Source organism: Talpa occidentalis, unplaced genomic scaffold, assembly GCF_014898055.3.
Source record: "Talpa occidentalis isolate TD23 unplaced genomic scaffold, MPIMG_talOcc4v2.1 talOcc4.2, whole genome shotgun sequence".
NCBI classification, from domain to species: Eukaryota; Metazoa; Chordata; class Mammalia; order Eulipotyphla; family Talpidae; genus Talpa; species Talpa occidentalis.
The window spans coordinates 33,327,276-33,354,387 of NW_023602073.1; the positions used below are offsets into that span (position 1 = coordinate 33,327,276).

Sequence of the window (27,112 nt, forward strand, 5' to 3'; positions counted from 1 at the left end):
ACATGGTGCAGCAGACCTCTCCTGTCTCAACCTCTGCTCCCCGCAGCAGTGTTTTCGGGCGTCTGCCTGTTCTGCTCCCTGCTCTGTTTGGTGAATCTTCTCACCCTCCCACGCATCTGGCCTGTACCCCCGCTCTTGTATAAATAAAAACAAATCTTTTAAAAAATAAAAAATTCAACATCTCAGCTAAAAAACTCACATTTCAAGTGCTCAATAACCAATGAGCTAGAGGCATCACAGTGTTCCGTGCACACATAGAATTATCCCTTGTCTCAGAGTATCTTGTGGGACAGCACAGCTCTTCATGCTCTGTGGCCATCAAGTCAAATGCATTAGACACATGAAAAATAAAAGGGCCAGTAGTATTCCTCTTAAAGAATATGTCAGATCTCTCTCTGAGCTGAGACGCCATATTAAGCTGGTATAAAACAAAACCCAAACAGGCACAAACTTCCCAGTCCCAAAGGGAAGCACCGTCCCTCCATATCCTGTCTCAGGCAGTGGACACGCTCTGGCATCCCGTTTCTGAGGGGTGAGTTGTAGAAGAGTTCAGGGCAAAGATCTAAAACAAGCTTTGGGAGTCAGGGAATCCAACCCAAGGAGAGGGATTCTAGGAAATGAAGAGGAGGCAAAGACATAGAAGAACACTTGGAAAACTCTCCTAGTTGACCAGAAAAGCATTTCTCAAAGTGTGGTCTGTGGAACCCTTGAAGTCCCCAGGAACTTTGCGGGGAATCCATGGGTCAAAACTATTTTCAAAATATTATTCAGACATCATTTGTTTCTTCATTATTTTGCCATTTGCACTTGTTAGAGGACCACAACCCAAAAGAGTGGGTTCTTTGCACTCTAGGGAAAGAATTCACCAGAGAGTGCTAATGGTAGTTGAACCGGGTAAGGATTTATTAGACTCATGCATGAGGGAGCCAGTTTGGGAAAGCAGAATATGACCCAGTTCTCCTAAGGGAGTTAGGAGGAGCTATTTAAAGGGTAAGTTTGGGCCCCCTTTGCAGCACGAATTTGATCAACAAACAAACTAGAAATATGACTGCAGAATTGAAGCTATGGGGTGGGGGTAAGAGCAGGAAACAAGGTAGGAAGAGGGCCCAATGGGCTATGGTGGAGGACCCCCTTTGCAGCACGAGTTTGATCCCGGCCGGCATAAGTTCGATCCCAGTGGCGGGCAAGATTCCCACATGGTTCAGTAGACCTCTCCTGTCTCACCCGCTGCTCCCCTCAGCAGTGTATTTCGTCAGTCTGCCTGTTCTGTTCCCTGCTCTGTCTCTGGTGAATCCTCTTACCCTCTCGCGCATCTGGCCTGTACCCTGGTTTCTGTATGCATGAATAAATAAACCTTTCAAAAAAAAAAGGTAAGTTCCCGAGGTAGAGATGAGGGAGCTGCTTCTGGGTTGGGCTCTGCCTGTGCCTGTGCACATGATGATGTTCCTGCTGTGTGTGGGTGCTCAGTTTCCTCCCTCCAGGAAATGAGGAGATAATCATTAGTTGTGTCCTTTGACTGTGTGGTGCAGGAGAAAAAAAATTACTGAGAGTCCATGTGCAGAACAATGAGAAGCCTAGAAGGACCACACCATGAAGGTGCCAGGATGTAATTTTTATCTCCCAGGGTGCTTCACGTCAGTGTAGCGGGCCCAATTGCTTGGCCAGGACTGGCCAGTCCATGATTTAGTCCACCTGTTCAAATAAGACTGGGACAACTCATCCTACTGCCCACAATTTCTTTTATCTTGGCTGTCTCACACTGAGGTGAGGCTAGTAAGAATGCAGATTATAGTAACGACTGAGTAGTAGTGAAACGGGTCCACACGGCACAAGCCACAGGACAAAACAGGCTCCCCCCACAGCCTAAGAAGCAGGTGTGTTGCCTGTGCTAGAGCCAGTGTCCCCGCATGTACACCTGTTACACAACAAGGTGAGGGACAGCCTAGAACCCCCAAAACTGCCTGCTCTAAATAGTTTCTGCCATCCACCGCATCAACACAACACATACTCTAGTGCAAAAGACCTCTAATAGAAAGGAACTTGGATATCATTAGTGAGCAATAAAAAGAAGAGGAGGGAAAGAATAGATAATACAGTTTCCAAATCAAGCACCCAAAGTTACCCACCCCTTCATGGGTAAATGCCCAGTCAAGCACGTTGGGCCAAAACAAGGCCAGTGAAGCCTGAAACTTGCCACAAGTCTAAGGTACCTTCTGGGGGGGACCCATAGGAAAGGGCAGAAGAAGCCCAGCATGTCTGGGACAGAAGCTGCAAAATCAAAATCAAGATAAAAGCTGCCATTGTTAACCTCCCCATGGTCCTCTCACCCACATCTAGTGTTTTAACCAGAACAAGACCAAAAAGCAAGTGCAGCTTCTTCGCATGTCTCTGCTCCATGTGCCTCCTCCAGGCCTCCTTCTGGCTCTCCATCTTCCTTCTTTCTCCCAGTCTCTCTCCAGTTTCTCTTCCTCCCTGCTCAGCTTCACTCTTCCTTGGGTTGGGCAGGGAAACTGGAACCTCCCCTTTCCTGGGGACCACCCTTTTGTGTAGCTTGTGGTCAGCCAGCACAGGCAGCTCTGAAAGCAGCAGCAGAGAAGGGAGTTTCCCTGCCCACTGCCCACGTGTGCTGCCTGTGGGCCAGGGGCCCAGCCACTCACAGCAGAGGCAGCAGTGGCCATGGTTCCCATGTCCTGCTGTCCCAGAGGGCACAGCCCTGGGTCTCTGGTACCAGAGGCAGCCCTGAGCCCTATGGCCTCTGGCCCAGGGGGACTTGGAGGAGCATTGGGCCCCTCTAGGGAAGTTCTGGTGCTGCTGATCCTTGGAGCTGCAGGCAGAGGGACCCACAGAGTGCCAGGTCAACATAGCAGGCTCCCAGCAGAGCCCACTTTGCAGCCATTTCCTCCTCCCTACACCCCCCCAACCCCCATTCCTTCCTGCTGCAGTTACACTGGCCCATCCAAGGTCCCTGGGTATGGTGCGCCTCCATCCCCACTGTGCCCACTCCAGCCCAAAAGCCTGCCCTGACCTCTGTGCAGGTTCCAGGCTTTTCCCTTTTAAATTTGGAACCAATGTCATAAATGGACTAATCAGGCAACGGACCAATCGAGTTTGAGCTCAGTTTCACTCATGGTGATGATTAATTAAATAAACTTCTTCTTGCTGTTGGACCCAAGCCTCAGTGCTTATACAATTGTGCACACAGATGACAACCCATTATTAGTGACCTGTCCCCTCCTTGGCACTGTTTTGCTACTGTTGTTAGTACTGTTGTAGTAGTTATTCTTCACCACCACTTATTTATGGAATAAAAATACCCAGGACTTCAGTTCAAAATGTCCTGGTTGAAGCAATAAAAATTGCCTTCCTTATTTTATCATTCTGAGAGCAAAATTTTAATAATATCTGATATGATGAGATGAAAGTACACATATGGGGGCCTCTCTGGTGGCCTAGGGGTTATGTCTCAGCACTATCACTGCTGTGGCCTGAAGTGGAACCCTGCTAGGGAGCTGACCCACATATGGTGCAGCAGACCTCTCCTGTATGACCTGCTGCTCTTCTCAGCAGTGTATTTCAGTCAATCTGCCTGTTCTGCTCCCCACTGTCTCTGGTGAATCCTCTTACCCCTCACACCTCTGGCCTATACCCTAGTTTTTGTATGCATATATAATTAAGTCTTTAAAAAATTGGATTAGTGCCCTTATGAGAAGAAACTTTTCACAGATGATCGCCCTCTGACAGGTGAGGATATAGTAAGAGGGTAGCTAGCTAACATGCCCCTCACCAATGTGAATTGATCTTGGATGTCCAGGCCTCCAAAATAGTCAGAAATAAATACTTGTTGTTTAAGCACCCAGTCTATGGAATTTTGTTATAGCAGCACGGGCTGACTAAAAGAAATCACCACCTAAGCACCAGACAGGACACTAGCGGTGGCAAATAACGGGGGATAGCTTCAACTAGTGCTGCAAAGACTTTGACAGCATAATCCACAGAATACTGGTCTGAACTTGTGTTTATGACTTAACCACACCGATGGCTGACTTAAAAAAAAAAAGTCAATATTCTCAATAAAATTTAAACAAGGTACAGAGTCTAATCAAAATAGCCAAGTAATCTAAATAGTAATCCCAAATTACTGGATATGTGAATTGGCAGGAAAATTTCAGTTCTCATGGGAGAGACAATCAACAGGCGTCAGCTCAGGAGGGCATGATGGTCTAGTGCAAACATGCACAGGGCCGGTTCACTGTGGATTCTGGCAGACGAGTCACAAGAGTCCAGAAGTCCTAGAGGATTTTACAGGTTTTAATGCTCTCTCAGGGAACCAGGTACACAGGCACACAGGCAGGGAAGCTGGCATGCAAGGAGGCAGGCATGGGCCAGGCAGGGTGTCCCGGGTTGCCTAGAGGCTGACAAGCTTTCCAGCTCCTTGCAAATCTTTGCTCTCTTTCTCTGATCTCTCTCTGGTGTTCTCTGGCATTCTCAGTCTCCTGTCATCTCATGACCTCACCTCAAAGTGGTCCCCAGTCCATGTGGTGGTTGTAGCGTCGCTGCCCTTACAGCCCCGTCAGCACAGGTGCCTGCGGTCACACATGCAAGTCCTGTGCTCTTGGGCCCAGGTGTCCATAATCAAAGGCTTGCGTGCCCCTTCCTCACCCATCAGCCCTGGGCATCCACAGAGGCCGGAGCATATAAAATGACCTGATTACTTCATTTACCCGACACGTGGAATTTGCAATCATCTGAAAACTTTAAAGCAGCCCTTATGAAAATGCTCAAGCCAGTAACTGCAAACGATTTTAATGAGAGAATAGAAGATATAAAAAAGTTATAAATGAAAATTTTAGAACTGAAAATACAGTAACATTGGTTGGCTGTATGACAGTGTTCCACTCCAGGGCAGGATGTGGAGAGTAGGGAGGGCTGCCATGTTGGTGGGCAGAGTATGTGGAGACACTGTGCTTTCTGTTCACTTTTGTTTTTTTGTTTTTTTGTTTTTTTTTTCCTGCGACACAGTTTGCTTTATTCATTTTCTTAAGTTTTACAGAATTATTTCTCTTCTTGGGATTGTATTCTTCATTTTACAAAGCTTTAAAATGAGACTCAAATCATATGACAATTTGCCTGTCCCTTTAGGAAAACGTAACTTTTTTTTTTCGCTTAAGTTAAATAGAGTCTGGAGCAAAAATGTCCATTTCAGAATGACCCAAGGGAAAGTACCAGTGGTAAATTATGCTACATTGGGATAAAGAACACAAAAGGCAGACACCAAACACCTCCATTTTCCCAAGATTAAATGATTATTAAAAAAGCACGCCACACTGTATATAAATCAACATTCTCTCCCATAATTCTGTGCATCTGGGACTATAGAAACATCACTGTCCCTGTCCCACATCTTCAAATTAACATTCTCGGGTCACAACAATGTCTTCCCAAAGGGGACTTTCCGGAAAAACAAGCTATTTCCTCGGCTCATATTTCCCTCTTTTTGTAGCATATACCAGCAATCTACCCAAGAATTATATATTGGGGAGTAAGGAGGGCACTGAACAGCAAGCCCACAGTTGTTGACAGCCATAAGATTAGAGACAAGCACAAAGGGATAGGTCAACATACTGGCAAAAAACCCTGTGACAGCTTGGGAATAACTTTTCATTTCATTCATGGTGGAAACCCCACTGTCCAGTGCATAGGTATTGACGGGGTAAGCCAGTGAGTTACAGAGCCACAAAGAAATGATGTCACCTAGGAGGCGAGAAATAAGACCTGCAAAAAATCCTAGGATGCCCTCTTCCCGATAGATGGTTGCAATGGAGTCACAAAGTCCACAGTACTTGGATTCTCTGCCAATAAATTATACCATAGATCTCAGAGTGATCACATGGAAGGGATGTGTGATGAGGGCAGCAGCAGAACGGGCCATCATCTCTCGAGTTGTCTCCTTGATAACTCGGTCAAAGCAAAATGAAACTTCCTTCTGTGCATTTCCAGGTCCTAACTCCTCATTCTTATCACACTCCTGGTAATGCTGTAAAACTTTACCTGGACCACAGTTCCAAGGACTCCTGAACACAGTCTTGGTGTTAAGCCTGTGAACAACCCACGCTTCCCATCGATGCTCGCAATGTGCTGAGCATAACAAAAGAGCCCAGGAAGCTGACATACTTGCCGTCCAAAAATATTTCGGCCTATTGTTGGAAGCAGAGGCTCATATCCCACCTGGATGAGCACCTTCACGTACATGAGCGGCTGGGAAAGGATGGTATGAACCTAAAACTGCTATTAAAAAACATAGGATATTTAAATGTATATAAAAAAATGCAATAACTAAAATTAAAATATCATGGAATGGGCTTGATAATAGAAAGCTTATGGTAGATTTATTCACAAGCACCAAAAACTGGAAACAACACAATATTCTTCGATGTGTAAATGGATGAAAAATATGTACAAACCATCCAATACTACTCAATAGTAAATAGATAAAAACCTACTGATGCACTCAACAACCCAGACAGAGCTTAAAGGTGATATGCAGAGGGGAAAACTAAGTCTGTCTCAAAAGGTTGCCTATTGCATGATTCCATGTGTATGACCTTCTTCCAGACAAAATGGTAGCAACTGAAAATTGCTCAGTTCTTAAACTTTGCAGTGAAGGAGCGTGTGACAAAAGATTTAACAGAAGGGAATTGTTTGATTGCTCTATAATTTTATTGTATGGTGCGCCCATAAATCTTTACCGGGATGGACAACGAATAGTTTCTTCCCCGACACCTGCATTCCAGCAGCACCGCCATTCTGGCTCTCCCTGGGACACTCCAGACAAGGTCCCTCCCAGGACACTTGCAATCACTCATCTTCTGTCTGGAACACTCCACGCCCAGAGGTCCACACTCATTGCCCCCTCACTAATTCCCCTTAAAAAAAAAATTGACGTATGCTAACTCAAAATATAATTTTTTCACCTATATTTCATTAGTCAAAATAATGTCATGTGTGAGCCTCCCCGGTGGCGCAGCAGTTGAGCGCTGGGCTGCGAAGCTGCCCGCGGCCTCTGCAGCGCCGGTTCGATCCCCGGCTGCTCCCTGGCCACCGGAGGAGGGTCCCGCAATGCACGCAGACCTCTCCTGCTGCCCGCTGCTCCCCTCAGCAGTGTACTTCGCTCCTTCTGCCTGCTCTGCTCCCCGCTCTGGCTCTGGTGAATTCTCTCACCCTCCTGCACTTCTGACTGTACCCAGTGCTTGTATAAATAAATAAATAAATCTTTAAAAAAATAATAATATCATGTGGTCTGTTATAGGTACAGAGGGAACTGGGAAATGTGACTTTGGAAAAACATGGGCATATTGACTCCAAAGAAAATTAACATCTTTTCATAAAAAAAGAGAAGGGTGAATGGTTTTTACAATAGGCAAACATTAGGGTCTCCCACTTTCCTCCATGGGAGCAGGCACTGCCTGATTTTTCACTGGTTTCTCGCTAGCACCTATGGCCATACCTGGCACAGAGTATCTTAAAAACTCTAGAATAAATTACTGTCATCTCACTGGTCCTCTATAAAATAATAGCCAAAACCCCTATTTAAATGATCTCATTAAATTTCACATCTTTTTATTATTAATTAAAGTGATAACTTTTTTAATATATTTTTTATTTATTTTTTATAGAGGCATGTTTTATTTATTTGTTTGTTTGTTTGTTTGTTTGTTTGTTTTGTTTATACACACACTGGGTACAGTCAGAAGCGCGGGAGGGTGAGAGAATTCACCAGAGCCAGAGCGGGGAGCAGAGCAGGCAGAAGGACCGAAGTACACTGCTGAGGGGAGCATTGGGCGGCAGGAGAGGTCTGCGCGCCATGTGGGACCCTCCTCCTGTGGCCGGGGAGCAGCCGGGGATCGAACCTGCGCCGCAGAGGCTACAGGCAGCTTCGCAACCCAGCGCTCAACCGCTGTGCCACCGGGGAGGCCCTAAAGTGATAACTTTTGATGATAGAGGTTTAGTCAAAGGAGATAAATTTTTACCCACTAAGGTAAGAGAAATGAGGCTTTTTCCAGATGAGGGAGTTGTGCTGGGGCAAGGGAGAATTCCCCCCACCCCATCAGGGTTCTTCTAAGACTCAATGGATGAGCAAATCCACAACAGACAGATTCGTGGGCGAACAGACCAAAATTTAAAAGCATGTGTGTGGGGAATTACATGCTTATGAATTCTAAAGAATAATGGCGTGAACCTGTGATGTTTACTTTGTGTTTAGGGCCCTGAGGCATCTGGAGAGAGGGGGAGAGATGTTCCAGGATGGGCAGATAAGAAGGGGGTGACTCAGCTTCTCTCTGAGAGTAAAGGTGAGATTCTCGGGGGAGCAGACATGGTCACTGTACACGTGACCAGGATGGTCCCCTCCAAACTACTGACACATTCTTGTGGGATCTAAAAGGTGGGACCATGATTACGTCTTTTCTCAGGAAAAGGGAAAAGGACAAAAAGCTCCTAAGTCCTCAGGACTCTTCATTTAAAATATTCTGCACTATTGAAGTGACAGTAACAGCTTCCTTAGGCACAGGGTCTCCACGCTGGTGACATCCCTGGAGGAGACCCTCCCTGGGCGTGTGGAGAGAAGCCCACCCAACCCTTTTCGGGGAGACAGGTCAGCAAAGTGGGGCTCCTGTAAGAGTGAAGAAACTGGGAGCAAGATTTAAAAATAGAGGGAAGTTAAGCATGATGGGGACAGACAGGGCCTGAGAAGAGAAATGGCCAATGAGAAGGTCCCTGTGACGGAAAGATGGATGACGATGCCCTAAAACCCGCGTTCCCAGAGACTTGCTGCTTTTCTTGCACCATCAGCACCTTATGTTTCTTTAGATGACAGTGTGGGGAGAATGCTGGGCACAGAGGAAGAGTTTAACACAGGAGAGAAGAAATGTAGTTTCAGAAAAGAGAACTGAGAGGAGACTGAGAACAGGAGAACCATGAGGTTAATGAAAACGACCATTAAACACAGAGCCCCGCCCTGTCCCCAGCATGGGACAGATACAGAAATAGTGGTGGAAAAGAGGGCGGCACTGATGCCCAACTGTACATAGCAGTTTAGCGAAAAATTAAAGGGTAGATGTATTAGAGTTGTCCATACAAATAGTCCTATAGATTGTGTGTGTGTGTGTGTGTGTGTAAATGATTTCTTACAAGTATTATAAGGAACTGACCAACATAATTATGTTGACTTAGGTTGCCTTTAGTCATTTTTCCCTTCAAGTTCTAAGTATACCTTCAGTCCCCAAATCAAATCCCACCCCTTCTCTCTAACCACTTCAGCTTGGATTCACTCCAGTGGCGCCCCAAAAAGGGAAGAAGAGAAAAGTTGCCAGAAGTGAAAGGTGCACTTTTCTTCATGTATTATTCTTCGCTTCTGTTTTCTTTTTCAGTTTGTTTCTGTCTCCTCATCTCATAACTTAAAAAAGAAAACCAGCACACACATCACTCTACATTGTCCTGTTTTATCACTATTGCTTTATAGATTCCCCAGCTACTTTACCAGGTAAAGGAGGGCAAAGAACACATCTTATCTTTTTTTTTCCTAAATCATCCACAGCATCTGGAAGAGTGCTAAATAGTTAACGAACAGTATTTGCTTGAGTTACTTGTTCTTTTTTAAAAGATTCATTTATTTAGGCATATAAGAGCTGGGGTATTCCTTTGAATGTTATCTGTTTCTTCCCTCTTGTCAGCTTCATTATTTTTTCCTTGTCCTGGATTCTTGGGAGCTTTACTATTATGTGTCTTGCTGTGTTTTTCCTTTCGTCGTGGAAGTTTGGTGTTCTTCTTGCTTCTTGTATATCAATTTTCAGCTCCTTCTTCGCATTTGGGAAGTTCTCTTCAATTATCTCCTGGAATATTTTCTCTGTTCCTACATCTCTCTCCTCTCCTTCTGGAATTCCTATAACTCTTATATTTCCTTTCCTCATGGAGTCAGATAGTTCCCGAAGTCTTTCTTCATTCTTTTTCCTTCGTACTTCTCTTTCCTTTTCTGTTTTGGTTCTTTTTATTTCTGTGTCTTCAAGAGTACTTATTCGTTCTTCCATTTCATCTATTCTGCTTTCATTGCTTTTCCCAGAGTTCTTTAGTTCCTCCATTAATTCTTTGATCTCCTGCATTTCTTTTACTTCCCTCTTTAGGGACTCAATTTCATTCTTCTGACCATTGTTTTCCCTCTTTAGGGACTCTATTTCCTTCTTCTGATCTATCACTTTTTTAATCATGGCAATTTTAAATTCTCTTTCTGGAAGGCTCAGAAGTTCTTCCAAGTTGCTGTCGTTGCAATCTGGGGAGTGGTTTTCTTTTAGTGGTGTGCTTCTTTCCTGAGGAGTTGTTAGGTTGCGTGTGGTTCTTCTACTCCCTACTGTCTGTTTTCTAATTTGTCGTATGCGTTGGGACACTGTGTTGCTCGGACTGACTGGCATCTTGGGTGAACCTCTCCACTCCCCTCTGGCTCTTCCAGGAGCCATCTCTGTCTTCTGGGGGAGCTTTCTGCTGGTTTTAGGCAACATGGATGGCGCTGGAAGGGATCATGCTCAGCAAAATAAGCCAAAAAGAAAAAGAAAAATACCGGATGGTCTCACTCATAGCAGGAATCTAGAAAACTTAAATAAGGGACCAGGAAAATGAATATAAGAAAGTGAAAATCAAAATCAACAAAAAACTATGAACCAGAGACACTTTTTGGGGGTGGGGGGCGGGAGGGGAAGGATTGGGGTCAGAATGGGGCATTTGCAATTGTATGGGGGAATATAAAAATAAAATTTATTATTTAAAAAAAAAAAAAAGAGCTGGGGTACAGGCCAGAGATGCGGGGGGGCGGGGGCGGTGGTGGTGAGAGGATTCACCAGAGACAGAGTGGGGAACAGAACAGGCAGATTGACCAAAGTACACTGCCGAGGGGAGCAGCGGGCAAGTCAGGAGAGGTCTGCTGTGCCATGTGGGTTGCTCTCTGGCTGGCGGGGACAAACTCATGCTGCAGAGGCTGCAAACTGCTTCATAGCGCGGTGCTTAACCCCTTGCACCATCAGAGAGGCCCGGGTTACTTCTTTTAATAAATGTTCACAATAGTTTAAGAGTGGGTGTTTTACAGAAGTATAGAGAAATCAAGTGTCTAAAACCTAATATATCAATAAACTTGTTTAAAGTTAAAAATATCTCATACAAAGTAGACAGAATTGCCAAATGAATTGAAAAGATAATTTTCTTGGTCATATGAGAGAAAAATTCATATCAGGATATTTTAGAGTTGTGTTAATTTTAGACATATCTTTATGATTTTATTGTCTTTCTGGACATACTGTTCAGCTATATGGACCAATAAAAATTGCACTGGTAATACTAAAATATTTTAACATTGTTAGTGAATATGATTCTTCTTGTAGTCACTGAAAATATGCCATGTAAATTTATGTTTCACCCAACAAAAATTTTGAAAACAGATTGACATTCAAAAATCAACAAATGCTTCCTTCTCAGAGTATTACAATTATTGGCTACATTGGGATCAATAATAGAGCAAATTAAATTTGATTTCATTTCCAAGATTAGAAAGGCACTAAATTAAACTACTTGAAGGAGTCACTGATTATTGAATCTTATGCATTCTGATAAGCTATTTTCTCAAGCCAGGAAAATTTGCATACGAATTTGACACTGAGACTTCAGGAAAGCAGAGATGACCTGGGTAATTCTATCAGCACCTCAGTATGTGAGCTGGAAACACTAAGGACCCTTAGGTTGAAGGACAAAATCTCTCCAAGGGCAAAGTCAAAGAATATGCTAAACATGAGGAGGGTTGGTTGCTGATGAGAGAAAATCTCCCACAAGTCATATTCATTTTGTATTATATGGGCCCCTTTAACAGAAACTTGATTTGACATAAAGTAGGTAGGGAGCTGGGTATTGCAATGATTGAGAAGTTTCACAGAGTTTAAAGGCAGGAATGCGCTGGAGTTCTGGAAGGTAGTGAAACCCAACTAAGCTGATAGATTCTAGGAAAGAAGTGCTCTTGGTCCAAATCTGCTTCTCCTTTTTGCATTTCCTCCTGTCTTCTTTCTCCCTGATGTTTGCCTCTTTCTGGTCTTCACTTCACAAAGTGGGCTATAGTGGAAGGCACATGAAGTGGCCCACTTTATTCCTGTACATAATGTTGAAATTCCTGGATGAGACCATAGCTGGTCAGTTAGTTCATATTGCCTGAACTTCAACAGTCAGCAGTGGCCTTGGACCATCGTACCTGTCATCCATTTTACTGCCTGGAGACTGCGTCTGTGGTTTTTCTTGGAACAGGATGCTTGAATATAATTTTGAAATGCTCAGTTTTGAAACCTACCCTAAATTTCCTAGTGGTCAGTGTTAAAACAAAGTATACAAAGTACACAAAATATGTGTAACATAACAAAAAAATAAATTTTCTCCACCCTTGCTTCCTTGCTTGCTCAACAGTCAAATTACGTTTTTGATAGAGGATTGTGAAATGGGCAATTTCCATAGAAGAGTCATGAGTTTGTTCGATACTCTAGAAATAGATGTTTATTAGATATGCAATTTGGATGTAGCTTGCAGTTAAAATTTATTTCTTTGGGAAACAAAATGTCGTAAAAATGACATACAAATGTCATAAGTTGAAATGGAATGGTCACATTACATTCAAACAAAAATAATAAAATTTCAAGAAATCACAAAAAAGAGAAGCACATGCAAAATAGTATTAGGTAAAAAAGGCATTATACAAATTTTATGATATCATTTGTAGAAGCTTAAAAACATCATCTCAATTTCAGTGATTCCTGAGTTGTATGATAATGGACAATGCACTTTTTCTTTAATACTGGAACCGTTATTAATGACTACTGCTATTTTAATAATTTAAAAAGTTTTTTTTTTTTAATAAAGAGAAGGGGCTATCCCTGTAGGAGGAATAGCACTGCAATAGTGGAAACACTGTCTTGATTGCTGACACGAATCAGTAGTGATACATTACTAATGCATCACTAGAAAAGGGTAACAGAGAGTGTGGTGCTGGATGAGAGCAATGCTGAAGAATATTCAGGTTCCTTTTAAATAAACTTTCCAGTTGAATATCTGATTGTTCCCGTACCTTTCATTGAAAAGGTTTTCCTTGACCCCAATGCATTACTTTGCTGTTTGTTAAAAATTAAGTGATTGCCCAAGTGTATCTATTTCCGGACACTCTAATCTGTTCTGTTGATGCCTGTCAGGACTTAGGCCAGGATCACACTGTCCCGATTAATGCAGCATTAGTAAATTTTGAATTCAGGTACTGTAAATTTTGCAATTTGTTCTTTTTTAAAAGGAAAAGGTATATATGTCCATTTATTTGTGTTTTCTGCAGCCAACCTCAGAGAGGAAATGTTCGGAGGCTTTGCAAGTAGCTGAGTGACTGAAACTGTTCCCGGTTTTGCTGCTGTCACAGCCTGGCAGGGAAGGCGAGACCTGGACCTGGGAGCCTCTCTAAGATTTCAGTGTGGCCATTTGTCAGGCCTTTCGGCTGCAGCAGCTATTTTGAGTGTCGCTTGTCTGGTGCTGTGCTGGGGCATCTTGGCAGCTCCGCTGAGCATCTCCTGTTGTGTCTTCTGCTGTCTTCGTGAGTTGGATCCCGGCCTATAGTCTGGCGGCCACGTGCTCCAGGCCCTCAGTGGCAGGAAGATGCTACTTGGGGACATTTGTGTTTAGGACTTTAAAACACTGGACACTGCTTCAGGTGAGGTAAACGGCCATTTGTGGTCTCAGGAACTCTTTGTTTTTCCCTGGTTTTTAAATACACCCCATTATTGTTGTCCTCTGAGGCTGAGTGGTCTTGTAATTGTGTGCACGGGGGAGGAACTCAGACTGGTAAACTATTTGGGCAGTGTCCTTGGCCAGCTTTAGTGTCTCTTTTGCCCTGTATCATTTTTATTTTGCTCTTTTCCTTTCAGACTTGCCTGGCCGCTTCTGCCCCTCTCCTATGGGTCTCCACCAGAAGGTGCCTTAGTCTTGTTGTAAGCTCTCAGGCCTCAGCGGTCCTGCTCTGGGCCAACCCTGTTTGGCTGGACATTTACATGCAATGGAATGGTAACTTTGGGTGTTTCATTTAGAAACTACTTTAACTATAGTAACTATAGTCTTTCTATTCTCTTTATTGCACCTAAGTGTATTGAAGTCCTCTTCTATTGAAGACCTTATGCATTAGAGTAAATTAATTAATTAATTAATTAATTAATTAACTAAATAAATCCCAGTTCCAGGTCTTCACCTTCCCCCAGGCTCTAACAGCAGCAAAGCTGGGAACAGGTGAAGAAGCTGTGATTGCTTCTCAGCCTTGGACTTGGGGGACATGGGAGGAGACACTGGGAATAGATGTGGGTGAGAGACCTGTGGGGAGATTACAGTGGCAACATTTATCTTGATTTTGATTTTGCACTTTTCCATCCAGATTTGTCTGGCTCTTTCTGCCCCTTTCCTATAGGTCCCCACAAGAAGGTACCTTAGACTTTTGACAGGTTTTGGGGCCTCAGTGTCCCTGTTTTGGATCAAACTGTTTGGCTGAGGTGACCCACAGGGGATGGGTAACTTTGGGTGCTTGATTGGGAAACATATTCTCTACTCTCTCCCTTCATTCTCTTTCTTACACAGTGATTGTATTAAAGTCCCTTCCCATTAAATGTCTTATGCACTAGAGTGTGTTTTGTTTTCATGTGGCTGATGGCAGAACCCATTTAGCGTGGGCAGGTTTGGGAGTCCTGGGTCCCTCACCCTGCCTGGTAACAGAACCTCCCTTTACTATGGATATCACACTGTTACAGTCCTGCCCTTAGGCAAAAAAAAAAAAAAAAAAAAGGAAGGTTTCCCAAAATATCCAAAATACACCTTTCATATGGTCAAGTATTCCATTCCTTGCTATATATCCCAAGGTAAAAGCACTAATTCCAAAGGATATGCACCTCCTGTGCTCACTGCAGCCTGTGCACAATAACAAACTATGGAAACACCTCAGTGCCCAACGACAGATGAGTGGGTTAAGAAGAGGTGGTAGACAGACACAATGAAATACTACTCAGCTGTGAAAAGTTATATTTGCAGCAACATTGACAGATGTGGAGGGGATTATGCTAAGTGAAATAAGTTAGAATGAGAAAGTCAACTACTGAGTGATGTCACTCATTAGTGGAATATAACGTAACCAAGCAGGGACAGATGAGACTAAACCAAAACATACTCTAGAAATATGAGGCTATGTGGGAGGGGAGGGAGAGGGTGTGATGTAGGAAACAAAGTGGGAAGAGGGCCCAGTGACGGTGGTGAGGACTGTGGGTGCCCTTAGGTGGGTGTGAAGTGGTAACAAACACTTGAAGAGGTGTGACCCTGTGCCTCTGCACACATACAGTATGTAAACCCATGTTACCTCAGTAGAAATAATACAATCATGGCTGGGGGGAGAAACTATCTTGAGCAAAAGAAAAATTGTCTTTTCCATCCATCACTGACCTCAGGACTTTGCCTTCGCCTCCTCACTGTCATGCAGGGTGAGGGCCTGGTTTCCCACAAGGGCAGAGGCAGGAGATGCAGGGACTCCTGGGGCTGCTCAGATCCGGCTGAGTAGAGACACTGCAGAGAGGGTGGCTCCGAGGAGACCAGAGAGAGAGGGCGGCTCCGAGGAGACCAGAGACAGAGGGTCAGAGTAACCCCAGTGCTGAGTGAGGGTCTGGTTCTCTAGGGGAGGCGAGTGTGTATGTGTGTGTGTGTGTGTGTGTGTGTGTGTGTGTGTAACAGGAGAGACAGGGCACACAAGATAAGAAAATAGGGGAGAATTATACATCAAGTCCCAGCATAAATAAATTCAAATCTCACAGAGAGGGAGAATGTCAGCACAACACCTCAATAAGTACAGTTCCATGAAGAAGCTGTCTTTGAGCAGGACGTGAAGAAGAACTGGGTCTCAGAATAGAAGGAAGTTTAGAAATATGTTGTGGTTGGACTGAGCTGAAGGAGCTGGGTAGGACCCCCTCGAGGACCCTACCAGGATGTGGTTGCACCTGACAGCTCCCTCCCCAACCCCCAATGTTCACTTCAAGCTCTTCTTCTTTGGGGTCACTGTAGAAAATACACAGGCCTCAGAGTCAGGGAGGTCTACCCTGGCACCCCCTGTTTCCCAGGGGTCACTGCCTCCGTGGGCTACAGCTACTTTCTCTCTAGACCAGAGCTGGAGGGAGTCACACAGTGTGTGTGACCTACTGGCCTGGCCCAGGGACAGGATTAGCCCAGGTCACACCGGTAACTGAGCTGAGCCTTCATGGAAGGTGCAGGAAGGGAGGGAGAGATGGGGCAGGGTCCATCAGCTCTTGGAAGATGTAATGTTACCCCAGGGTAACCCTCCAAGTGCAGCAGGGAGAGGATCTCAGATAAACCCAGGCTGGTTCCCCACCTCCCTCCCCACTATAGTGACAGGATAAATCTCCTTGTATTCATGGCCACACTGGAGGGGAGCACAGACAGACAAGCATTGTTACTGTGTTTGTTACCAGGATTGGAGGTCAGACTTTTTTTTTAACTGTAAAAGTTCTTTTATTTTTAAAATTAATTTATTTATATATATTTTACATCATTGTTCCTTTTTAAACAATGTTTGTTTGTTTTTTCCTCCTCAGGTATAGACCCCATAGAAGTTCCTCCACCAATGCAGCTGTGCACCATCCCCACAGCTCCCTGTGCTCCTCCCTCCCTCCTTCCCATCCCTCTCCCTCAGGCTCCCCTACAGGATGTCTCTGGTTTATAATTGTCTGGTTTTTTTTGTTTTGTTTTGTTGTGCTTTGTACTGTTATTATTTTTCCCCTACATCTTATTTGTTTCCCCTATATTCCTCCTATATGTGAAGCCACCTGTTATTTTTCTTTTTCCTTCTGACTTATTTCACTGAGCTTAATTCCTTCTAGCTCCTTCCACGTTGCTGCAAATTTGATGAGTTTGTCTTCTTTCATCACTTAGTAATATTCTATTGCCTAAATATACCAAAACCTTTTGACTCATTTGTTGATTTGGGGGCATTGGGTTTGTTTCCATATCTTGGCTACTGTAAATATTGCTGAAATAAACATAGCAGTGCAGTTTTCCTTTTGAATTACTGTTTTTGTGTCCTTTGGGTAGATTCCTAGGAATGGAATTGCTGGATCATTAGATAGATCCATTTATAGTAATTTGAGGGTCCTCCTCACAGCTCTGAATAATGGTAGGACCAGTGTGCATTTCCACCAACAGTGCAGGAGAGTTCCTTTTTCTCCACATCCTCTCCAGCATTTGTTGTTTCTTTTTTTTTTTTTTTTTTTGTTTTGTTTTTTCATTTTTAATGTGGGCATTCTCATGGGACTGAAGTATACCCCATCTTCTTGATCCATTCAAGATCCCTGATTTAAAATACAATGAGAAACTACTTCACACCTGTGAGAATGGCCCATATCTAAAAGACCAGACCTAACAAGAGCTTGTAGGACATGGAGACAAGGGACGGCCCTGCACTGATTTGGGGAATATAGACTGGTTCATCCCTGATGGAAAAAAGTGTCCAGGTTTCTTAGAAAATTAACTGAGCATCTGCCATAGGACCCAGCAGTCACATTCCAAGGTATCTACCCTGCCTCAGACGGCCCATGAGAAGTTCTCAGCTATGAACTGGATTCGAAGTCTAAATGAATTAGCAGCAGGGGGAGTCTGGGGAGAGCCCTCTAGAGTGGCTCTGCCTCTCCCCCAGCCTGAGCTCTTATTAAAGATATGAACAAAGGGACAAGGAAACAGCGTGCAATTGTGTTTATGCTTATACACATGAATAAGTTACTGCTGGAACAAGTTTTTCTAATTAGTAGGGATCATGCCACAAGTCAGCATGTCCTCGGGCAACAGGAGTTCATTTGGGGAAGAAGTTCTGTTTGCAGAACTTCTAACCTCCTGGAACCTCCTGTGCAGAGTAAGCAGGTGCTCTCAGAGACTCCAGCTTCCCTTAGGGTGGCAGGTGCCAGCATACCCAGAGGATGTTACATTACTTCAAAGGAAACCTACACCCCCATGATCACTGCAGCACTGTTTATAATTGCCAAGCTGTGGAAGGGGTGGTACACAGATAATAGAATACTGCTCATCAAGGAACATAAACTAATGCCATCTGGGGCAACACGGATGGAGCTAATTGAAATAAGCCTAACGGAGAAAAACAAATGTATCACTTAGATATGGATATAGAGAAATTAGACAAAGGGCTAGATGTGGAGGACATGACCCCAGGAAATGGAGCTGGTGAACACCAGGCTGGGGGTGGGGGGGTGGAAACTTCCAGAAATGGGCAGCTGTGGAGGTGCCTTCTGGAGAGGAGAAGAAATACACATGCCATGTGCAGCATGAGGGGCTGATAGCACCCCAAGTCCTGAGATGGGGTAAGGAGTGGGATGTGGGCACACAGCCGACTCAGGGTCATCAGAAGCCCTTCTGGAGACCTTCAGCGGGTCAGATTGAGGCCTCAGGTTCAGGGTCTGGCCTTCTCCTCCCTTCCAGTTCCCTCTCCTCAGTTCTCCATCCTTGCTGTCATCCTCATTTCCGGCTTGGTTCTATTTGGAGGTGTGCTTATTGGATACAAGGTGGCTTCATGTGTGAGGGGCTAGAAGACGTGCTCAGGTAGGGAAGGGTGTGAGGGGATCTTGTCCACTGGGGGCTTTCATGTCTCAGGGAGGAGTTGCCCTACCTGGTTAATGGGAAGTACCATCCACACATGTGTGTTGCCCAGAGGGCATTTGGTCCAGTCCCCCCTCACCTCCTTTCTTCATTTTTCCCAGTCCTGACCTGGGTTTTCACTCACAGTTCTGGAAACTTCCTTGTGGTCCAGGATTAGAAGATTCCCTTAGGCTTCTGACCTGACTCCTCCCTCGCCTGACATGATGCTTCTTCCCATAGGAGGACAAGGAGGAAGCTACACTCAGGCTGCAAGTAAGTGTGTTCAAGGGTTGGATCCCTGAGCCCCTGGGGACAGTGCAGATGGAGCCCGTGGGGGAGTCACTCTCATCTGTTCCTCCCATGGTCTTATCTCTGACCAAGGTTTGTTGTGTTCTCCCCCAGGCAGCCACAGTCCCAGTGCTCTGAAATGTATCTCAGTCCCTAAAGGTGAGACCCTCGAAGACTGCTGGGGGGCTGGAATTTGTGGCAGAGAGACTGGGACAAGATTATGGGGATGCTTTCAGGAGGACATCTTGAGAATGCAGTGCACCATTGATATTGTTAACACTGAGGGAATTCACCTGAATTTCTTCATCATTATTTTCTTTCAGGGTATTAGACAGCCTTGTGTGGGCCTGAGTGTTACAGGATTTCTTTTTGCCCACATTGTGTGGCTTTATGATCCCCTGCTTTAAACCTTCACACCTGTGAGAATGGCCTATATCCAAAAGACAGAAACTCAAGTGCTGGCAAGGATGTGGAAAAAGGGGACAGTCGTGCACAGTTTTTGGATAAAGACTGAGCCAGCCCTTATGGAAACAGTACTGAGGTTTCTTAAAGAGTAAATGTGGTTCTGCCATTGGACCCAGAAATTCTACACTGAGGATCTCCTCACAGAGGATACTCTCCTGTAAAGGGACCTGCACTCCCGTCACCACTGAAGCACTATTTACAGTAACCAAGCTATGGAAACAACCTAAATGCCCCAGACAGGTGGGAAATTAAGAAGAAGCTGGGATTACACGTATACATATATGTACATATACAGGTGACTCCAAAGGAGATGAACTTTGGGGTTTGGGGGAGGGAGCTGTCAGGGGTGAAGATGCCACAACATCCTAGCAGGGGCCAGGGTGGGGGGAGGGGTCCTGCCCAGCTCTTTACACCTCAAGGCAACCATGAGATATTTCTAAACCTCCTCCTCTTCTTCAGGTCCAATGCTTTTTCAGTCCTGCTCAGAAGCTGCTTCTGCATGGAACTGTATTTACTGAGGTGTTGTTCTGACACTCTCTACTCTGTGTGCAATTTGAATTAATTTATTCTGGGGCTTGATGTTAATTGACTTCCCATCATCTTATGTTGTGTATCCTGTCATTCCTGTTATACACACGCGCAAACACACACACACTCCCCTCTCCTTGGGAACCAGACCCTCATTTAGCACTGGCGTTACTCTGACCCTCTGTCTCTGGTCCCCTCAAAGCCGCCCTCTCTGCAGTGTCTCTACTTAGCGGGGTCTGAGCAGCTCCAGGAGTCCCTGCACCTCTTGCCTCTGACCTTGTGGGAAACCAGCCCCTCAGCCTGCATGACAGTGAGGAGGTGAAGGCAAAGTCCTGAGGTCAGTGACTGATGGAGGAGACAATTTACTTTTTTTTTCTTTTTACCTTCATTGTATTATTCACCTGAGGTTAGCATTGGTTTACAATACTGCATGTGTTCAGAGGCAAGGGTCACACCTCTTCAGATGTTCGTTACCACCACACCCAGGGCACCACAGTCTTCATCATAGTCCATTGGGCCCTCTTCCGACTGTTTCCTACTCTTACCCCGAGCCCATGGCTTCCATTCTGCAGTCATATATATATATATAGAGAGAGAGTATGTTTTGGTTTAGTTTCATCTGTCCCTGCTTTGTTTCTTTATATTCCAAATATGAAATCATCCAGTATTTAACTTTCCCCTTCAAACTTATTTCACTTAGCACAATCCCATACACAACTATCCATGTTGTTGCAAATACAATATTTCATCTTTTTCACAGGCGAGTAGTATTCCATTGTGTATATAGCTTGTATTCTTTATCCCCTCATCTGCCATTGGGCACTTAGGTTGTCTTCATCGCTTGGTTATAGTAGACAGCGTTGCAGTGACCAGAGGAGGCGCATATTCCTTGGAATTAGTGTTTTTACCTTCTTTGGATAAATACTACGGAATGGGATGCTTGACCATGTGACAGGTCTATTTTGAGGAACCTTCATTTTAATTTTTTTTTATATAGGGGCAGGACCAATGTGCTATCCATAGAAAACAGAGGTTCCAGGTTACTGCCCCGCCCAAGGAAAGGTGGAGCTGATCAGGGATGAGAAGCTAAGGAAGAGGAAGAAGACGTGGAGTAAGACGAGGAAAGGAGGCTGGAGGAGGTGCATGAAGAAGAGAGACATGTGAAGAAGAAACCACACTTGCTTCTCGCTTGGACTTGTTCCAGGGAGTTGGGGACATGGAAAGAGACAAGTGAAGGAGACAAAAATGTGAATGAGAGACCCATGGGGAAGCTGACAATGGCTGCTGTTATCTTGATGTGGATTTTGATTTTGTTCTTTTCCTTCCAGACTTGCCTGGCCCCTCCTGCCCCTGTCCCATGGGTCTCTACCAGTGGGTGCCTTAGCCTTGTGGCAGGCTTTTGGGCCCCAGTGTGCCTACTTTGGGCCAAGCCTGTTTCTCTGGGCATTTACCCATGAGGAGACGGGTAACATTGGGTGCTTCACTTGGGTACTATTCTAATTATATTCTTTCTCTTCTCTCGCTCTATTGCACACTGATTCTCTATTTTATACTAATTGCATTAAAGTTCTTTTCTGTTGAAGGTCTTATACTTTAGAGTATGTTTTGTTTTTATGCAGCTGATGGCAGATCCCTTGTAGAGTGTACAGTTTTTAGGGTCCAGGGAACCCCTCATTCTGCCCACTAACAGGACCAGACATCATTCCCACCATGTGCCAGAGTTCCTTTTCCTCCACACCCTTTAGTGGGTCATTCTCACAGTGTGAGGTGGTAACTCATTATGATTTCAATTGGCATTTTCCTGACAGCACATGGCAAACATTTATCCATCTACCTATTGGCCACATGTGTGTCTTCTTTAGAAAAAGTACCTATTTAGCTCCTCTGCCCCTGTTTTGAGTTGTTTTCTTGTTTTGGAGTTCTTTGTAGATTTTGGAGATTAACTCCTTGTTGGATTGATGATGTGCAAATAGTTTCTCCGATTTGATATTGTCTTATCATTTTAACGATAGTTTCCTTCACTATGTAGAAGCTTTTTAGTCTGATGTGATTCCATTGGTTTCTTTTTGCTTTTGCTTCCTTGGAGCACAGAAGACACTATGGGCAGTGAAAATACTCTGCATGATATTCTCATGGTGGACACAGGTCATTATACATTTGTCCAACACCCCGAGAATGGACAACACCAGAGTGAACCCTGAGAGAAACCATGACTTTGTGACTGTGACATGCAGGTCCATCACATGTAATCCACGTGTCAGTCTGGTCTTAACACATGATTTGGACATGATGTGTGAACAGTTTTATAAATCGAGGAATAAAGTGTAATTTACTTTAGAAAGCATATTTCATGCTCATACAAGGACATTTAAATAATACTCAAGGATACGCATAAGTCATTCCACTCCACCCCCAAGACCCCAGGCAGCCAGTGTCTGCTCAAAAACAGTTAGCAATTTATCTTTTCTCATATATATATATATATATATATATATATATATATCTCCATGCTCCTGTCTGGGCAATAGTGTTTGTTTTCCCAACAGTAAAGGAGTTCAGGTCACAGAGTGGGGAGAAACATTTGCAAATCACGAATCTGATAAAGGACTGTATCTACAAATAATGCCTAAAACTCAATGATCAGAAAGAAATAACCCAATTTTAATAAGGACAAAATAGTGTAATAAATGAATGGCAACCTATCTGTAAAAATGTACAAAATTTCCTTACAAACAGCAACTTTAGTCATAGAAAAGTAAAAATATGATCAAATGCTCAATATCACAGTTAAGAACAACAGTGACACCATCATCCTTCTGTCCAGGGTGTGCACAACAGGAGACTCAACAGGTTCATTGTAAAAGATCCTTAGGGGCTGAGAGATACATCAGAGCCCTGGGCACTGCTGCTGCCTGGTTGAGAGCAAAACAGAACCTGGTCAGAAATGAGACCATAGGAGGGAGTGATGATGGTGATTCTCCCATGGAGTCCATTTACACTGTCCCCAGGTGCTCAGGGATCAAACCACACTTACCTGCAGCCTGAGTGTAGCTTCCTCCTTTTCCTCCTGTGTGAAGAAACATCATGTGAGACTAGGGTGTGGTCAGGTCAGGAGACCTAAAGGAATCTTTTAATCCTGCAGAACAGGGAAGTTTCCAGAACAGTGAGTAAAGACCCAGGTCAGGACTGGGAAAAATGAAGAAAGGAGGTGAGGGGGACCAAATACCCTCTCGGTACCACACATATGTGTGGATCGTACTTCCCATTAACCAGGTAGGGCAAGTTCTCCCTGGAACTTGAAAGCCCCCAGTCCCTTCCCTACCTGAGCGTTTCTTCCTCCACATCACAGCTGCAGCCACCGCAGTTCCAGTGAGCACAGCTCCAAGGAGAACCAGGCCAGCAAAGATGCCCGTGGTAGGGATGGAGGACTGAGGAGGCACTGAAGGGAAGGGAAGATTATACCCTGAGCCCCAGACCTTATCCTGGCCCTCTGAAGGGCTCCAGAAGTGCCCTGATGGCCCTGAGAACAGCCTCTGTGCCCACATCCTCCTCCTTACCCCATCTCAGGACTTGGGGCTCCAGCAGGCCTTCATGCTGCACGTGACAAGTGTATCTCTGCTCCTCTCCAGAAGGCACCACCACAGCCGCCCACTTCTGGAAGGTTCCATCTCCCCCAGGCCTGGTCTCCACCAGCTCCATCTCCTGGGTCAGGTCCTCCCCATCTCGCTGCCAGGTCAGGGTGATGTCCGCAGGGTAGAAGTCCAGGGCCCAGCACCTCAGGATGACCTCATGGTCACTGGAGGGGTGGTGGGTCATGTGTGTCTTTGGGGGATCTGAGGTGGTAAATCAGAAAACTCACCTTGTGTTTCCTCCATGGACACTGAAGAATCCTCGTGAGACCATCCTCACAATGGACAAGACAACTGGTGTGGCAGCAAGAAGCATAAAATGTAAAAAACAGGCTAATCTAGGGGAATCTATGAGATTCTCCTATTCCTTAGAAAGTTCTAGAATAAGGACGAAAACCCAGGGTAGGATGAAGCAGAGGGAGTGGAACACAGACTTTTTATTCCTGACCTGGGTGGAAGGTGAATGACACAGAAAAGCAGGAACCACATAACTGAAAATGTTCTCAGACCAGAAACAAGACTGAGAGAGAAACTCGTGGTTCTCAAACAGGCCCCTGGTCAAAAGGACCCGGTGACGTGTGATGTCAGGGACTGTCTGTCTTTCTCAGGAGAGACGGGATCCCTTCACTGTCCTTCAGGAGAAGCCGGAGTCTCTGGGAGTCTCTCTAGTGCAGAACATGAAACCCAGGGGAGTCCCCCTCTCGGGACTAGAGAGAGGACTCATTTCCCGCAGTGACTCCAGTTAGGGGGGGACCGGGAGGCCTCCAGGCCCCTCTTACCTGTGCGCTGCAGAGTCTCCTTCCCGTGCGCCAGGAATCTGAGCAGCCACCTCAGGCACCTGCCCTCCACAAAGTTCCTGATCTTCTCAGCCTCACCCCGGGCCTCCCACTGGCGCCGGGTGATCTGAGCAGCTGTGTCCGCAGCGGTCCAGGAGCGCAGGTCCTCGTTCAGGGCCAGGTAATCCGCGCCTTCGTAGGCGAACTGCACATACCCACTGAGGAGGCGCCCGTCGGGCCCCACGTCGCAGCCAAACATCTCCTGGAGGGTGTGAGACCCTGTCCCTGCCCCGTGTCACCTCTCGTCACCCTGCACGCATCCCCTCCCGCCGGGAATAAACTAAACAGAATGAAAAGGAGTGAAAGCCCCGCGGCTGTTCCCGGGCAGGTTGCAGAGAAGCCTGGAGGGGGAGACCCTGAGCGACCCCCGTCCGTGGGGATGGGGGTGCTGACCCGGCCCGGACCCGCGCCAGCTCACCGGTCTCGCTCTGGTTGTAGAGGCCGCGCAGGGCGTCCAGGTGCGCTCGGGACCACCGTGTGTTGTCCCTTTGGTGCCGCGTCTCCTTGTCCCAGTCCTCTGGCTCCTCCTGCACCGCCTGCCCCGCCCAGGGCGCCCGCGGCTCCGCGCTCTGGCCCAGAGAGTCGCTGTCGAACCGCCCGAACTGCGTGTCGTCCACGTAGCCCACGGCGATGTAGCGGGGCTCCCCGAGGCCGGGCCGGGCCAACGTGGTGTAGAAAAGCCTCAGGGAGTGGGGGCCTGGGGGCGGGAGGGGAGACCCGGGCTATTCTTTTCCCCTTCGGGGGCTCGAGTCCCAGGGGGCGCCCACGAGACAGAAAGTGAGAGTGAAAAGCGGCTGCGGGACGAAAATGGCCGGGACTCGGGGGGCCAGAGGAGGCTGGGGTCTCGGGGGACGGAAAGGGGCCAGGACGGGGCGGGCCGAGGTGGGGGGACAACTAGGGCGGCGGCGAGGTCGCGCCTTTCCCACGCCCGCCCGCGCCCTCGCTCCCGCCTCTGGGAGCGCCCTGTCCCCTCCCGACCCGCACTCACCCGCCCGGGTCTCCCTCGGGGCCGCGGCCACCGCGAGCAGGAGCAGGAGGGCTGCGCCCCCCATCCCCCAGGACGCGCCTCCACCCGGGCTGGGGAGACGGAGTCCCGGCGGGCGGGTGGGGGCTTTGGAACGGGAGCCGCGGGGCTGCTGATTGGCTGCTCCGGAGACCTCCAGGCAATGGGGAGTGAGCCCTGGGGTGACTCACCAGTATCCAGGAAGTAGGACCCGCCCAGGCTGTGAGCCCAGAAGTGGAACCGAGGGAAGAGGGCAAACCCCCAGCAGTCACCTTCCAGCCCTGCACACTGCACTGGGGACTGAGACCCAGACAGCCACACCCCGAGACCTGGGACTTTGCCGCCCCCTCCTCTCCTGCTCCGAGACCTTTGCCACACCGTGTCCCTGAGTCCAGGCCCAGGGACTGGGTCCGCAAGCCTCAAACATTTTTCTTTCAGAAACTCTGTACAGTCTCACAAATTATTACGGATCCCATGTATAATTTTTTTTTAGGTGGGTTATAGCTTTAAACATTTACTTTACTAGAATAAAACCTTTTTAAAAGATGTTATTGCTTCTTTACTTTAGAATATAAATAACCTGGGGCCTCCCTGGTGGCGCAAGGGGTTAAGCATCAGCACAATGAAGTGACCTGTAGCTGCAGAAGCACCAGTTCAATCCATGGCCATGGAGCAACCCACATGGCACAGCAGTCCTCCCCTGTCTCACCTGCTGCTCCCCTCAGCAATGTATTTCTGTAGTTCTTCCTGTTCTGCTCCCCACTCTGTCTTTGATGAATCCTCTCACCCGCCACACCTCTGGCCTGTACCCCAGTTCTTGTATGAATAAATAATTTTTTTTTAAAAAAAAGAATATTAATAGCCTATAGTATGCTAATGATGGAGTTTTTGGAGTCAGTGGGTTTGGAGTGCGGGGTCCTGGGGTTCACTCTGGGAAAGGTTTCACCAGAGTTCCTGTTTCAGCAACACACGAAGAATTCCCCAGGTGAGTTTCTCCACAAGACATTAGTTATATTTAAAGAGCAGATTTATTAGACAAGGGACAGAAGAGTAAAGGACACTTGCATAGACACAAGCGGGCAGGAAGATCTGCCTCCTGAAAGGGGCAGGTTTGCTGAGAGAGGCCTGCATGGTTGCAGGCAGGTGGCCTTGAGGAGAGCTGCCTCCACTGAGGGAGGTCAATGAAGAGAAGTGCAGGCATGATGCAGGTCACAGGCAGGCAGGAGGCTGCTGCCCTGCAGAGAAGAGAGTTGGCAAAAAGATGCACCTGCATAGTCACAGGTGGGCAGAGGGATTGCTGCCCCCAGCCTGTGCAGAGACTGCACTGACATAGTCTTTTTCTGTTTGGGAGGGGTCACTCCTCGTGAGCCTTCTGGTTAGTTGTTGATGTTGGACAACTATGCAGAATCTGAAAGGGACAGGAGAGTCTACAAAGGGCTCAATCTCCATATCTTTACCCTTGGGCCTGTGCTCTAGATAGCAGTCTCATACCTGCTTGGATTTTCTGCTTTGTAATCTAGGCTTTGGAGCCTAAGGATCTCGGTTTCTCTATCTGTGTCAATGGCTGTGTTAATCCCTTTTAACCCCTACTTGTGTGAGCCAGGTTTCTGGTCTTGGGCCATCTCCTTTCC

At 46.2% G+C, this 27,112-nt stretch overlaps 1 protein-coding gene and 1 pseudogene across 3 annotated transcripts; both read right to left on the reverse strand.

Moving 5' to 3' along the window:
* Positions 1–5,208: 5,208 nt before the first annotated feature.
* On the reverse strand, positions 5,209–6,254 carry LOC119251176 (mitochondrial carrier homolog 2-like; annotated as a pseudogene).
* A 16,272-nt stretch (positions 6,255–22,526) lies between these two features.
* Positions 22,527–25,559, reverse strand: LOC119251998 (HLA class I histocompatibility antigen, A alpha chain-like). Of its 3 annotated transcripts, none has more exons than XM_054698505.1 (7): positions 25,467–25,559; positions 24,897–25,175; positions 24,422–24,703; positions 23,571–23,846; positions 23,336–23,452; positions 23,048–23,080; positions 22,527–22,925 (listed from the first exon to the last, which is right to left on the reverse strand). In XM_054698505.1, the coding sequence occupies exons 1-7, from the start codon at positions 25,528–25,530 to the stop codon at positions 22,882–22,884; spliced, it is 1,095 nt and encodes a 364-aa protein (XP_054554480.1). In that variant the 5' UTR covers positions 25,531–25,559; the 3' UTR covers positions 22,527–22,881. The 3 variants fall into 3 exon arrangements, with proteins under 3 accessions (XP_054554480.1, XP_054554481.1, XP_054554482.1); XM_054698506.1 differs by having other exon boundaries at positions 22,528–22,925; positions 24,422–24,697; XM_054698507.1 differs by lacking the exons at positions 22,527–22,925; positions 23,048–23,080 and adding an exon at positions 23,087–23,149.
* Between the last annotated feature and the right edge of the window lie 1,553 nt (positions 25,560–27,112).

Bases quoted from the DNA above. Each gene is read 5' to 3' on its own strand.
- LOC119251998 (XM_054698505.1), bottom strand. From the start codon at position 25,530: ATGGGGGGCGCAGCCCTCCTGCTCCTGCTCGCGGTGGCCGCGGCCCCG. The intron at 25,176-25,466 runs GTGAGTGCGGGT...TCCCGCCCCCAG, and splicing joins CCCGAGGGAGACCCGGGCGG to GCCCCCACTCCCTGAGGCTT. The intron at 23,081-23,335 runs GTAGGGAAGGGA...TTCTTCACACAG, and splicing joins GTGGAGGAAGAAACGCTCAG to GAGGAAAAGGAGGAAGCTAC.